General features: G+C 44.7%; 1 protein-coding gene across 1 annotated transcript; it reads left to right on the top strand.

The window, feature by feature from the left end:
- Positions 1-363: 363 nt before the first annotated feature.
- Positions 364-11,724, top strand: LOC144480130 (neurofilament medium polypeptide-like). Its single transcript, XM_078199276.1, has 3 exons — positions 364-1,386; positions 1,475-1,599; positions 10,266-11,724. Exons 1-3 carry the CDS (start codon positions 364-366, stop codon positions 11,722-11,724), a joined length of 2,607 nt encoding a protein of 868 aa, XP_078055402.1.
- Positions 11,725-13,246: the final 1,522 nt, after the last annotated feature.

The raw sequence follows: 13,246 nt of genomic DNA, 5'->3' as shown, positions 1-13,246 counted from the left end.
AAACTCCACACAGACAGTGACCCAAGCTGGGAATCGAACACGGGTCCCTGGCGCTGTGAGGCAGCAGTGTTAACCGCTGTGCTACCGCGCCACCCCAGTATATTAATACACGTGACAATAATAAATCAAATCAAATTTGATTCTTTCAAGTGGTTTTATTTGAGAGAGAAATGGTTTACAGAATGTCCATGTAAAACCTGCATTGCCATTTTAAATGCAAAACAGCAAAGGATTGCAAGCCTCACAAATTTTCCTTTAAGTCGTAAAATAATCAAACCAGCAGCGTCAGCAGGAGGTTTCCCGATAAAAGCTTCAGAGGAAGGAGAGACTCTGCATTGTTACAGACAGCCCTGCGGCAGCAAGATGAGTTACAGCTGGGATATTCTCGATGCCTTTCCAACAAGAAAACTGCACTCGGATTCCTCCAGGAGCCTGCCCCAGGACCTGGGCTTCCGCACCCAAAGCTGGTCCAGAGGAACCCCTTCATCCCTCAAGTACAGCAACCTGTCTGTGAGCCGGGGCTACAATTCGCCGGTCCCTAGATCATCAGAGAGTATGCAGTTCTCCTCCATCTTCAATGGAGATCACCAAGTGGCGGGGGTCAACGAGAAAGAGTTGATGCAGGGTCTCAATGACCGCTTTGCCGGCTTCATTGACAAGGTCCGACAACTGGAGCAACACAACAAGGGGCTGGAGAGCGAGATCACCGAGCTCAGAGAAAGGCAAATCGCCCAGTCCGGCCTCACGAGTATCTACGAACCCGAAATGGTGGAGATACGAAACCTCATCCAGGAAACCGAGAAGCAGAAGATGCAATTTCAGCTGGACCGCGATCACCTGGAGGAAGATCTCCACCGATTGAAGAGAAAATACGAGGAAGAGAGACAGACTCGACACGACACTGAAGCTAATATTCAGGCCTGCAAGAAAGACAGGGAGAACAGCAACATGATTAAATCAGAGCTAGAAAGGAAAGCACAATCGCTCATCGAGGAGATAGCCTTCCTGAAGAACAATCATGAGGAAGAGGTGGCTGACCTCTTCGCCCAGATCCAAGATTCCCAGGTCAATGTGGAGATGAAGGATTACCTCAAACCCGACCTGACGGGGGCTCTGAGGGAGATCCGGGCTCAGATGGAAGGCTACACAGACGTGAACTTGCAGCAAGCAGAGGAATGGTTCACATCAAGAGTGGCCAAACTCAACAATGCAGCAGCAACAAACAGAGAGGCTTTGCAGAACACAAGGCAGGAGATCAGTGAGTACAATCGACAACTACAGAGCAAGAACCTGGAGCTGGAGACAGTGAGAGGGAGGAAGGAGAGTTTGGAGAAACAGCTGAATGAGATTGAAAACAGAAACCATTCAGAACTAATCCAATACCAGGTAAGAATTCCGGACACTGTAATGTGGAACTGTTTGATTCAACTCCATTTGGTCCATAATTAAACACAATTTGCTGTTTGCTTTACAGGATATCATCCAACAATTAGAAAATGAGCTGAAAAATACAAAACATGATATGACTCTTCACCTAAGAGAATATCACAATCTATTGAATGTCAAAATGGCTCTCGATGTGGAGATTGCCTCCTACAGGTAGGATCAGTTAACCATTTTGTTTCAGAGCGCCTGATCCTTACAATCAATTACTAATGAGGGAATGAACGTAATTAAGTTGAAACGAATGCTGGGGAATTGTGATAAACTCAAACACAGCCTGTGCAAAGAGATTACATTTGGTCCTGCAATGAACTATTGTTTGGTGTGGTTAGGAATGCGATTGCCAGGGGAGGGTTACTGGAGCCCTGACTGTAATCACATCCACTGTGACAGAATAAATGATTAGAATCACCAAAGTGTACAGCACGGAAGGAGGCCATTCAGTCCATCATGTCCACATCAGGTAGCCATCCAATGTAGCCCCATTTTCCAGCTCTTAGTCCACAGCCTGGTAGGTTACATATCCAAGTACTTCTTTAATGTTATGAGACTGCCTACCTTTATCACCCTCTCAGTGAGCAGTTTCCAGGTTCCCCCCTCCCCCCCCCCCCCCCACTCCCAACCACCTTTTGGGTGCTAACCCCCTGATCCCCTCCAAACATCTACAGCATACCCTAAATCTACTCCCCCCCCCCCACCTCACTCCCCGCCCACCCCCCGTCCCCCATCCCGGTTTTGGACCAAGGGGATGGGAAATTTTTATTCACTCTCTCTGGACCCCTCAGAATTTTATACACTTCAATTCAATTTCCCCTCAGACTCGTGTGTTCCAATGAAAACAAGCCCAGGCTATCCAATCTTTCTTTATTACCCATATTTCCCAGTCCAGGCAACGTCCATGCCATTAACCGCAATAATTCAATAAATGATGGAGAACATTGAGTTGATTTGATACTGAAAATAAAAACGTGTCATCATCTTCTTTTGGTCAGGTGACCATGTTATGCACTGACTCCACAGGCGAAAAAATACCATATCATTTAATGGAGTTCTTTTATTTGTAAGTTTTTTTTTAAGTTTTAAAGTTTATTTATTAGTGTCACAAGTAGGCTTATATTAACACTGCAATGAAGTTACTGTGAAAATCCCCTAGTCGCCACACTCACGCAGACACGGGGAGACAGTGCAGACTCCGCACAGACTGTGACCCAATCAAACCCAGGTCCTTGGGGCTGTGAGGCAGCTAACCACTGTGCCACCGTGCCATCCAATTCCAAATTAATTCCAAAGTAAGAAATGTGGGCCCCAGACTCCTTGACTGGCAATGCCAAAGATGGTCTCCAGCACTGATCCACACCCAGGTTTATGAGATCAGTGAGAGGCCATTTTGTTTTGGCGCCAGTGGAAACAAGTGCTTGCCTGTCCATTCCTAACAGAAACTTGGCAATGGAACCAATCGACCAAAAACTAATTGTCCTTGTGGAAACACCGAACTTCACTATTATACAGGTCCTGAATAACCCAAAGGACTAGGAACTCTCAGATTAAGGAGCGTATTGCCCCGAGCTGCTCAGAAATGAATGATTGACCTCCCATTAAAATGCAAATGAAAAACTGACAATATCAGCAAAGATCTGGATCCCTCAGACCACAGTCTCTCACCAAACTTTTATTTTCATTCATTCATGACCAGTATGAGACCCGTATTCTTGTCCATCTCTAATTGCCCTTGAGAAGGTAATGGCTAGCTGTAGTCCATGCGGTATAGTAGATACACCCACAGTGCAGTTAGGGAGGGAGTTCTAGGATTTTGATGCAGCGATGATATTTCCAGGTTCAGAATGGGGTCCAAGGGAAACTTGCAGGTGCTGGTGTTACTGTGCATCGGCTGCCTTTGTCCTTCCAGGTGGTAGAGGTCACAGGATTGGAAGTTACTGCCGAAGAAGCCTTGACAAGTTGCTGCAGTGCATCTTGTAGATGGCACACGCCCAGCCACTGTGCGGCACTGAGGGAGGGAGTGAATGTTACACAGGAAACCAGCAACAACCTCCTCCCCAACTACACCCCCCCCCCCCCCATGCAATTTTGGAGGCAGCAATCCCTTTTTCTCCCAGTGTGAGACACAGAAAAAAGTGCGAGGAAGGGTTAAAATTGCAGCATTCCCAATCACCATCTTATTTTGCACTTTATGAAGCACACATATAACCCTGACAGGGGATCAATAAATTAACTCTCTGCCAAATGCAGTCCTACTGCAAGAATAATTAATCTTGGAATGCTGCAGTGGAACGGTAGCAGAGTAAGGTCAGCAATACAGTTTGTTTTAGCTCAGTTTAGTTTACTTCAGCTCCATTTAATTTAGTTTTGTGAGCCTAAATGTGGAAATATAAAATGGCCTTTATGTTGACTTCCAGAATTGTTGTGGCTCGTATACTTTGCACTAAATTAAAAATGTGCAGACAACTATTGCTTTCTGCTAATGTTATACAATTCATATGATGCATTTGGAATGATAAAATCACAACTAGTTTATACTCAAACTGAGTCAAAGTGAGAGTTTTTAAATAAAACGCACAGCGATAATTAATCTGATCTATTCCCACTGATTTTGCCAGGATTAGTGCAGAATTATTTAAGTGAAGATATAGCTCCTCAATCTATCCAATTTGTCTCAGATTGCACAGAACACTAATACAATCCTCCTACAAGCACAGGAAGTCCCATTCACACCATTATACTCTTCCATTTGTAGATGACAAAGTGATTCCATTTTGATTAAACAATGTCGGAAATGCAGCATTATTCAGCAGTTTTTTTTTAAAGAATAATTTTCAGAGCAAAACACACATTCAGCTGCTGAAATAAAAGCAAAACACTGCGGATGCTGGAGATGTGAAATCACAGCAGAGAAACTCAGCAGGTCTGACAGCATCTGCAGAGAGAGAGAGAGAGAGCAGAGTTTTGAGTCCAATATGACGCTTCAGGAGAAGAGGAAGAAGAGGAACAGTTCTTCTTCTGGTGTCGAGTCATAAGGGCTCGGAAAGTTAACTCTGTTTCTTTCTCCACAGATACTGTCAGACCTGCTGGATTTTTCCGGCGTGTTCTGTTTTTATATTCAGGTGTCATTGTTGGTTGAATTACAAGCACGGCAAACAGCGGTGAATTCCGCACCACTCCTTGTTTGGCTTGGTTTTCGGCCTGCGGAAAATCCGTTGATCGGAATTGGGCAATAATGGGGCAAACATTGGGGCTAAGTGAGCCTAAATGCGGAAATATAAATTGGCTCTTTCACCTTTATGTCAACTTCCAGAATTGTTGCAGCGCTTATACTTTACACTAAATTTAAAATGGGCAGATAACTATTGCCTTTTGCTAATCTTATACAATTCATACGATGAAGTTGAAAAGCCAAAATCACAACTGGTTTAGACTTAATCTGAGTCAAAATGAAAGAGTTTTTAAGTTAAATGCACAGCGGTAATTAATCTGATCTAGTCCCACTGGTTTTGCAAGGATTGGTGCAGAATTATTTAATTTAAGATATTTGGGGCGGCACAGTGGTTAGCGCTGCTGCCTCACAGCGCCAGGGACCCGGGTTCGATTCCCGTCTCGGGTCACTGCCTGTGCGGAGTCTGCACATTCTCCCCCTATCTGCATGGGTTTCCTCCCACAGTCAAAAGATGTGCCGATCAGGTGCATTGGCCATGCCAAATTCTCCCTCAGTGTACCCGAACAGTGTGACAACTGGGGGATTTTCACAGTAACTTCACTGCAGTATTAATATAAGCCTACTTGTGACACTAATAAATAAATTTTAAGCTGTACAATCTTGCCTCAGATAGCACAGAACACTTATACAATTAGTATTAGGGGGAAAAGAAACCATCATGGTTGGGTCCTGGTAGCCAACATTGGATAGGCTGAATGTTCTCCTGAGAGTGGAGAATGCTAAGTAGTTAGAGGTAGTAAAATCTTGAAGGTTTCGCCAGAGCAAGTAACCTGAAACTGTTTTCAATGGCGGTAACCAGAGGACATAGGATCAAGATGATTAGCAAAAGAACCAGATGCAACATGAAGAACAATCTCCTAATGCAATGAGTAATTGGGATTTGGAATACACCAGCGTACAGATTCAATGCTAACCTTCCAAAGGAATTGGACAAATACTCGAAGGAGGAAGAATTGGAAGGATGAGAAAGAGGTCAGGGATGTGTGGGACTAACTGGATTGCACTTTGAAAGAGCTAGCATAGATGCAATGGGTCAAATGGCTTCTGGCTGTACTATTCTATGATTTTTAGCCACAGCCCAGTAACTGTTGCTGGAAAATACACCAGGGGACTGGGTTATTTCCCGCCTTCAAAATGCTAGATTTTGCAGGTTTTTGCCACCCTCTGACCCCGCCCGCGGCTGGGATTTTCCAGCACCGCTGCAGTGACTGCAGTTTTTGACTGAGCGCCAGATTCTCCAGTGTCGCTTGCAGCAGGGCAGCCGCAGACAAGCTCAGAGAATCCTGCCCTCTGTGTTTTAGATCCCTCTTCCAGGCAATTCCCAATTCCCCATCGTTTTGACAGCACCAGCGCCACGTTCAATAACTCGGGAAAGTTGCTGCAATGTGCCTAGATTATTGAACAGAATGAGACCCTTGCTAAGGATCACATTATACTAGAACAAACCGATGTCTCGGCAGGACTTGTTTCCTGTGTTCAAGAAGCCATTTGGTATCACAGCATCAGACTTCATTTTATGGTTAAACTATCAAATAAATGAGTGAACATATGACAGCAATATAACATAGAGGTATAGAGGGATATGGGCCAAATGCAGGCAATTGGGACTAGCTTAGTGGTTGAAAAAAGGGATAAGTTGGGTTGAAGTGCCTGTTTCCATGCCTCTATGGCTCTATAACCGGAATTTTACCGGCACAGCCATCCTGCTGACCAAAGCTAAAATTCCCAATCCAGGATTTCAATCTAATTGGCTCGGACAAGGCTCGCAGAACAGCATTCTCCGTTGGCCTCGGGCAGAATCCTACGAGGCTTGGGCGGGCGTGGCAGTAAAATTCCGGCATGTAACTCTAATCATAGAATCCCGACAGTGCAGAAGGAGGCCATTCGGCCCATCGAGTCTGCACCGACCGCAGTCCCACCCAGGCCCTCTCCCCATAACCCCACATGTCTGTCTTATCATAGAAGTTATACAATTTAGCTCCTTAAATGGAAAATAAGGTTCAATTCTTCTCCTGCCGCAGTCTCCTTCTAGATTTGCACTTCAACTACATCATGATTCATTTTGTCATAGTTTCAGCATTTCAGCAGCAGATTTTTGAGGGTTCTCACTAAGTGGATTGACTCCGCATTTCTGCACATCTCGATGCTGTAGAACTATTTCCCTAACCACAATGGATTGAATCATCAACACTAACATTCAAATAGAACAGCCTATCTCACAGTTTGTCAATTTGAATGCTGGTTAAGCCTCTCACCACCAGCCTAAGGTTTGAAAACCAGTTCGATTAGTCCTTGTAATATTTGCATTCATATAGGTGTTAGACTTGATTTTAACTGAAGCAGGCTGAAATGCCTTTGAGGTGTTGCGACTGTATTTAAAGAGACAACCTCCCACCCAAAACCGGACAAAAAATACTTTGACGGCAGGATGATGTCCAGCTTTGATGAGATTTCTTTGCTAACATCTGGGCAGATTTTCCTCTTACCACTCTGTGTGTGAAATGATAGCCTGGGAGCAAATTCCGACAGGGAACATTACACACTCGAATGAAGCCTGACCGATTTTCTGTCCACTAATCTAACTGGTGGCACAGTGGTTGGCACTGCTGCCTCACAGCGCCAGGGACCCGGGTTCGATTCCCGGCTTGGGTCACTGTCTGAACATAGAACATAGAACAGTACAGCACAGAACAGGCCCTTCGGCCCACGATGTTGTGCCGAGCTTTATCTGAAACCAAGATCAAGCTATCCCACTCCCTATCATCCTGGTGTGCTCCATGTGCCTATCCAATAACCGCTTAAATGTTCCTAAAGTGTCTGACTCCACTATCACTGCAGGCAGTCCATTCCACACCCCAACCACTCTCTGCCTAAAGAACCTACCTCTGATATCCTTCCTATATCTCCCACCACGAACCCTATAGTTATGCCCCCTTGTAATAGCTCCACTCACCCGAGGAAATAGTCTTTGAACGTTCACTCTATCTATCCCCTTCATCATTTTATAAACCTCTATTAAGTCTCCCCTCAGCCTCCTCCGCTCCAGAGAGAACAGCCCTAGCTCCCTCAACCTTTCCTCATAAGACCTACCCTCCAAACCAGGCAGCATCCTGGTAAATCTCCTCTGCACTCTTTCCAGCGCTTCCACATCCTTCTTATAGTGAGGTGACCAGAACTGCACACAATATTCCAAATGTGGTCTCACGAAGGTCCTGCACAGTTGCAGCATAACCCCACTGTCTGTGGGGAGTCTGCACATTCTCCCCGTGTCTGTGTGGGTTTCCTCCGGTTTCCTCCCACTGTCCAAAAGACGTGCTGGTTAGGTGCATTGGCTGTGCTAAATTCTCCCTTGGTGTACCCGAACAGGCGCCAGAGTGTGGCAACTGGGGAATTTTCACAGTAATTTCATTGCAGTGTTAATGTAAGCTGACTTGTGACACAAATAAATAAACTTAAAAGTTAAACTAAAGTAAGGACAGGATGACATAAAACAATGTGTAACGTCTGTGCTGACCAAAGCTAAAATTCCCAATCCAGGATTTCAATCTAATTGATTTAAAACAACAGTTCACAAGTCAAATGAGTCATGATTAGAAAATCGATTGGCAAACACAGGATAGATAAATACTGCTGATTGATATTGAAAGCACTCCCTGGATGATGCCGCTTGTGACGGTGTTGCAAGAACCACGTGTGTGAAACCTTACTGCAAAATGGAGTCTGTTTCCACCTATTGCAGTTATAAACACAGGATTCATTCAGTAACATTGTTCGAGGGGGCCAGTTATTGCATTGAGTTAGCACCTCTGGCAACGAGCCTCATGTTCATCCTAGATTTACGGGATGAAGGTTTTCCTCCCCGTTAGCTGCTGTTCCCTGCTGAATGACTGCAAACTATATGGAACTATAATAAGTCCTCGGAGGCAGAAGTTCCTCCACCAAAATCCCTTTATTCACAAGCCTGACAACCGCATACGGAGTGCTCTCAGTTAACAGCCTACACTAGGAGTGCCAGAGGAACTGACACTTCTGGTCAGGTACAAAGCAAGAGAAGCTCCCTGATTGGCCCATCAATTTGGCCCTTAATCAGGGAGTTCATATTCTAACAGGCCCACCTCAATTGCCTGATTAAAGTCGTTACAGGAACACAAGGAATCCTTTAGAACCTGCGATCCCTGAGAGTTAAGAGTGGCTAGCTTGAGAACCACAAACCTACCGCTTGTCTGAAGGAAGAATGGAGGAAAGCAAAATGAATAACTGTGCAGTTGAAGTGTAAATTTTAAAGGGCAGCAATTTAGAATAGAGATTACAATGTATTATTCTATGTGTCTGGCCAGAACACCAGCCTGCTTGATGCCAGCACTAGGTGACAAAATTGCCCCATTCCATAACGGTTACCTCCTTGATCTCAATGAACACAAAATCCATTCAACATAATTAAAAGTGAAGTGTTTAATCAGAATATACAAAGTGATAACTGCTTTTTTTAGTAAGATATATTCGGAGCCAGTTGTTCCAGTTTCAAACTCGTTTTGAATACCTTACCGAGTCCCAAGTCTCATGGTGTCCGAGGTCCACCCATCTGCAGTGAATTCAAACACTCTCTGAAGACTCCTGAAGGTCACCAGGCCATGGCTGTTCATAGAATAGAATCCCTACAGTGCAGAAGAAGGCCATTCGGCCCATCGAGGCTGCACCAACCACAATCCCATCTAGGCCCTATCCCCATAACCCCATACATTTACCCTAGCTGGTCCCCCTCACACTAAGGGGAAATTTAGCATGGCCAATCCACCTAACCCGCACATCTTTGGAGTGTGGGAGGACACTGGAGCACCCGGAGGAAACCCACGTTGTGGAAGGGGATTCCCTCCAGAGGATATGGGCTGAATCCACAGCTGTAGCCCTCTGCTGTCCCCCGCTCAGGGCTGGGGTGTAAAGGAGACCTCGCTGCCTCCTGGGCCTGCTGCAGGAAACCCGTTTCCAGATTGCTGCCGGGCATCAGCAATGGAACATTCTGCCAGTGTCACCAACTCTCCTTCCAAGAAGCCATCTAATTGCGACCAACTGGCTGTCCACTGTGTCCAACTGGGTAGCCAATACGACTCCACTGCCAGCAGGATCGCTTGGCAGTGGGATTGTGATAGGGAGCTATGTCAACTCGCTCCTTTCTAAAGAAACCACCCCCCCCCCCCCTCACTTTCCCAACCACCCCCATTCCCACCCCACCCCCAGGTCACTGCATGGCCATTCTGGTTCCACCAGTAAGTTTACCCAATCATAAGGGTTAGAGCCCTTAGAGTCTGCAATCCAACTGTGGGATGGATATGAACTCATGCCCCAGAGGTGAAAGGGCAGCAGATTAACAAACTGTGTTACCTGTATCACATAGAAAATAGTGCATCATATCCCAGTTCATCAAATAAAGCAAGTCACTCATTCATTCCACCTTAATTTAATATTCACTAACCTTAATTACAAACTTAATTTATGATTAAAGGCTTGTTATAATTCTATATGTCCCTTGCTTCATTAACATTTAAATAATAAATAAGTTATCGATGCACTAATGGTATTTACTTTCTATTTAAAGGAAACTCCTTGAAGGTGAAGAAACGAGATTTGGTGGCTTCTCTCTTCCATCGCCTATATACAAACCACAGCCTTCATCAGTCATGACAACAAAGACAAAAATCGCCCCTACAAAGGTTATGCCTCAGTATAGGTTTGTAGAAGAAATTATCAGTGCAACGACAAAGGAAGTTGATATGGCAGAGCTAGAAGTTGCTGCAAAGGACGAAGGAGCAGTGGAGAAAGAATCTGTTGGATCAGAAGAAGAAGCTGAGGAGAAGCACGAAGGAGAGGAAGAAGCTACTAGATCACAGGAGGAGGAGAAGGAGGAAGTGGAGAAGGAGGAAGAGGAGAAGGAGGAAGAGGAGAAGGAGGAAGAAGAGAAGGAGGAAGAGGAGAAGGAGGAGGAGGAGAAGGAGGAAGAGGCGAAGGAGGAAGAGAAGGAAGAGGTGAAGACTGAGGATGAGAAGACTGAAGTAGAGAAGGATGAAGAGAAGGAAGCCGCTGAATCACAAGACATTGAAGAGAAAAAGGCGGAAGAGGAAAAAGAGGAAGAGGAGAAAGAGGAAGAGAAGGAGGAAGAGGAGAAGAAGGAAGAAGAGAAGACAGAGGATGAGAAGGCTGAAGAGGAGAAGGGTGAAGTGGAGAAGGATGAAGGAGAGGAAGCCACTGAATCACAAGACATTGAAGAGGAAAAGGCTGAAAAGAAGAAGACTGAAGAGGAGAAAGAGGAAGAGGAGAAGACAGAGGATGAAAAGACTGAAGCTGAGAAGGATGAAGAGAAGGAAGCTGCTGAATCACAAGACATTGAGGAGAAAAAGGCTGAGGAGGAGAAAGCTGAGGAGGAAACGGCTGAAGTGAAGGAGCTTCCTAAATCAGAAGAGGCAGAAAAGGAAAAGGCTGAAGAGGAGGTGGAAGAACAAAAACCTGAAGAGGAAAGCGCTGGAGAGAAGGAGGCTGTCCAACCAAAAGAGGCTGAAGAGAAAGAGGATAAAGAGATAAAAACTGCTGAATCACCAGAAGCTGAAGAGAAAAAGGCCGTGGAGAAGAAGGGTGAAGAGGAAAAGAAAGAAGAGAAGGAGGTTCCAAAATCAGTGGAGGAAAAGGATGAAGAGAAAGAGGTTCCTAAATCAGAAGAAGAAAAAGCTGAAGATAAAGAGCTTCCAAAATCAGTAGAGGAAAAAGCTGAGGAGAAGGATGGTCCTAAATCAGGAGAGGAAAAGGAAGAAGAGAAGGAGGTTCCTAAATCTGAAGAGGAAAAGGATGAGGAGAAGAAAGCAGTTGAACCACAAGGAATTGCAGAGGGAAAAACCGCTGATCTAAAAGTAGTCGACAAGGAACAAGATGTGGCCAAATCAAAAGAAAAGGGTGAAGAGGTAAAAACCACTGAAGTAAAAGGAAAGACTGAGAAAGAAAGTGTTGAGAAGCCTGTGGGAGATGGGCCTGACTCGACTGGAACCACAGAAAAAAAACCAAAATAAGCAACACACTCAGAAGGTAAACATCAACCAGCTTCTGCAGCGAAAACTGAGGAGTAAAGGAAAGAAACAGTGATTAAACAACAGAAAGGCTAACTGCAACTATTGCCAAATGTCTAATAAAATTAAAACTGGAATGATACAATGAGAAATGCATGTTAACGGACACATGACTTCCAAAATCGGAGAGATTACACGATTAAAGAATCTGTTTACAAACGAGGAAATGAGATATTCTCAGGGCAATAATTTAAATGAGTTTGTTGCTGCATGTATAACTACATATTAAATACAGCAGGCATCAACATGTTTGACAGCGCACTGAAGTTTCCTGAGGTTCAATGTATATAAATAAATATGTGCTAATAAAAGAAACTTCAATCAGAGATGTTTACTCGCTCATTAGATGGATGTTAATAGATTTAAGCAAACCGTTTGTCAAAGAGCTGCCGCAACCCTGCATTAATATAGCGCCCTTAGCACAGAGAAAGATCCCAAGTGGCTTCACAGAAAGGTAAAGAATACAGGTCTCTCGGGAAAGAAGGGGAGGTTAAGATCAGTGACCAAACATTTCATTGGTGATAGATTAACAGAATCATAGAGTGCAGGAGGAGGCCATTTGGCCCATTGAGTCGGCACTGACAACAATCCCACCCAAGAAGGTCTTAATAATGAGAAAAGAGGTAAAAGTGTTGAAGGAGACATTCCAGATAGTGGTGGCTGAGGGCACAGCCGCAATGTGGGGCACGTTCGGGGGAGGGGGGAGAACATTAATCCCCTTTATTCATGAGCAGGGAGGCTGGTCTACGTGACAGTTAGTTGAGATATGCCAATTTGGGTGAACTGGCAGCTCTTGGAGGGTTATTGATGGCACTGAAGACAGTCGATTACAGTGAGAGTGGAATCTGGGTGGAATCAAATATCAATCCTTTGCTAAAACTGTGTGCAATGATGTTCGTGGAGTAAACTCCGACATTCAGACCCAATTCCATGGGGGCCTTGTATGGAGGAAAGGAACTGAAGAGTCCTCTTCAGCAGGAGGAGATCCAAACTGCCCAGGCAGAGATAGCGGAGAAACTCAATCCAATGTCCCAATCCACCATTTTAGAAAACTAACACCATTGAAGTTTAATTATATCAGGAGTGCTGGTATCCATCTTTGTGTAATTATTCACTCTGCTCCCATAGCAGTTGTGGCATTAATATCAATCTCTGCTGCATGCTCAGTGAGATAACACACACTTTCAGCTCTTCCTGCAACTCTACCATACAACCAAAAGTAAAAAGAACAACTGATGTAAGAGACATTAATGTGGGGCACATATTTCATTTTGTTGAAATTATTTTTTCAACAGCAGAAGAACTCATTTTGCAATAATAAGTGAAATACACAATCTTACCACTCTGCCCATATTTAGATCCTCAGGTGTAGGGGTGGCACAGTGGTTAGCACTGTTGCCTCACAGCGCCAGGGATCCGGGTTCGATTCCTGGCTTGGGTGACTGTGTGGAGTTTGCATGTTCTC

This window comes from Mustelus asterias, chromosome 28 (genome assembly GCF_964213995.1).
Source record: "Mustelus asterias chromosome 28, sMusAst1.hap1.1, whole genome shotgun sequence".
Taxonomy (NCBI): Eukaryota; Metazoa; Chordata; class Chondrichthyes; order Carcharhiniformes; family Triakidae; genus Mustelus; species Mustelus asterias.
The sequence above is the reverse complement of the archived record's forward strand: the minus strand, read 5'-3'. Positions and strand labels throughout refer to the sequence as shown.

What these genes read in the sequence shown, in the direction of transcription:
- LOC144480130 (XM_078199276.1), top strand. Translation starts at nt 364, where the DNA reads ATGAGTTACAGCTGGGATATTCTCGATGCCTTTCCAACAAGAAAACTG. An exon ending in CAGAACTAATCCAATACCAG is followed by an intron (nt 1,387 to 1,474) that starts GTAAGAATTCCG and finishes TTTGCTTTACAG; the next exon opens with GATATCATCCAACAATTAGA. An exon ending in GTGGAGATTGCCTCCTACAG is followed by an intron (nt 1,600 to 10,265) that starts GTAGGATCAGTT and finishes TTCTATTTAAAG; the next exon opens with GAAACTCCTTGAAGGTGAAG.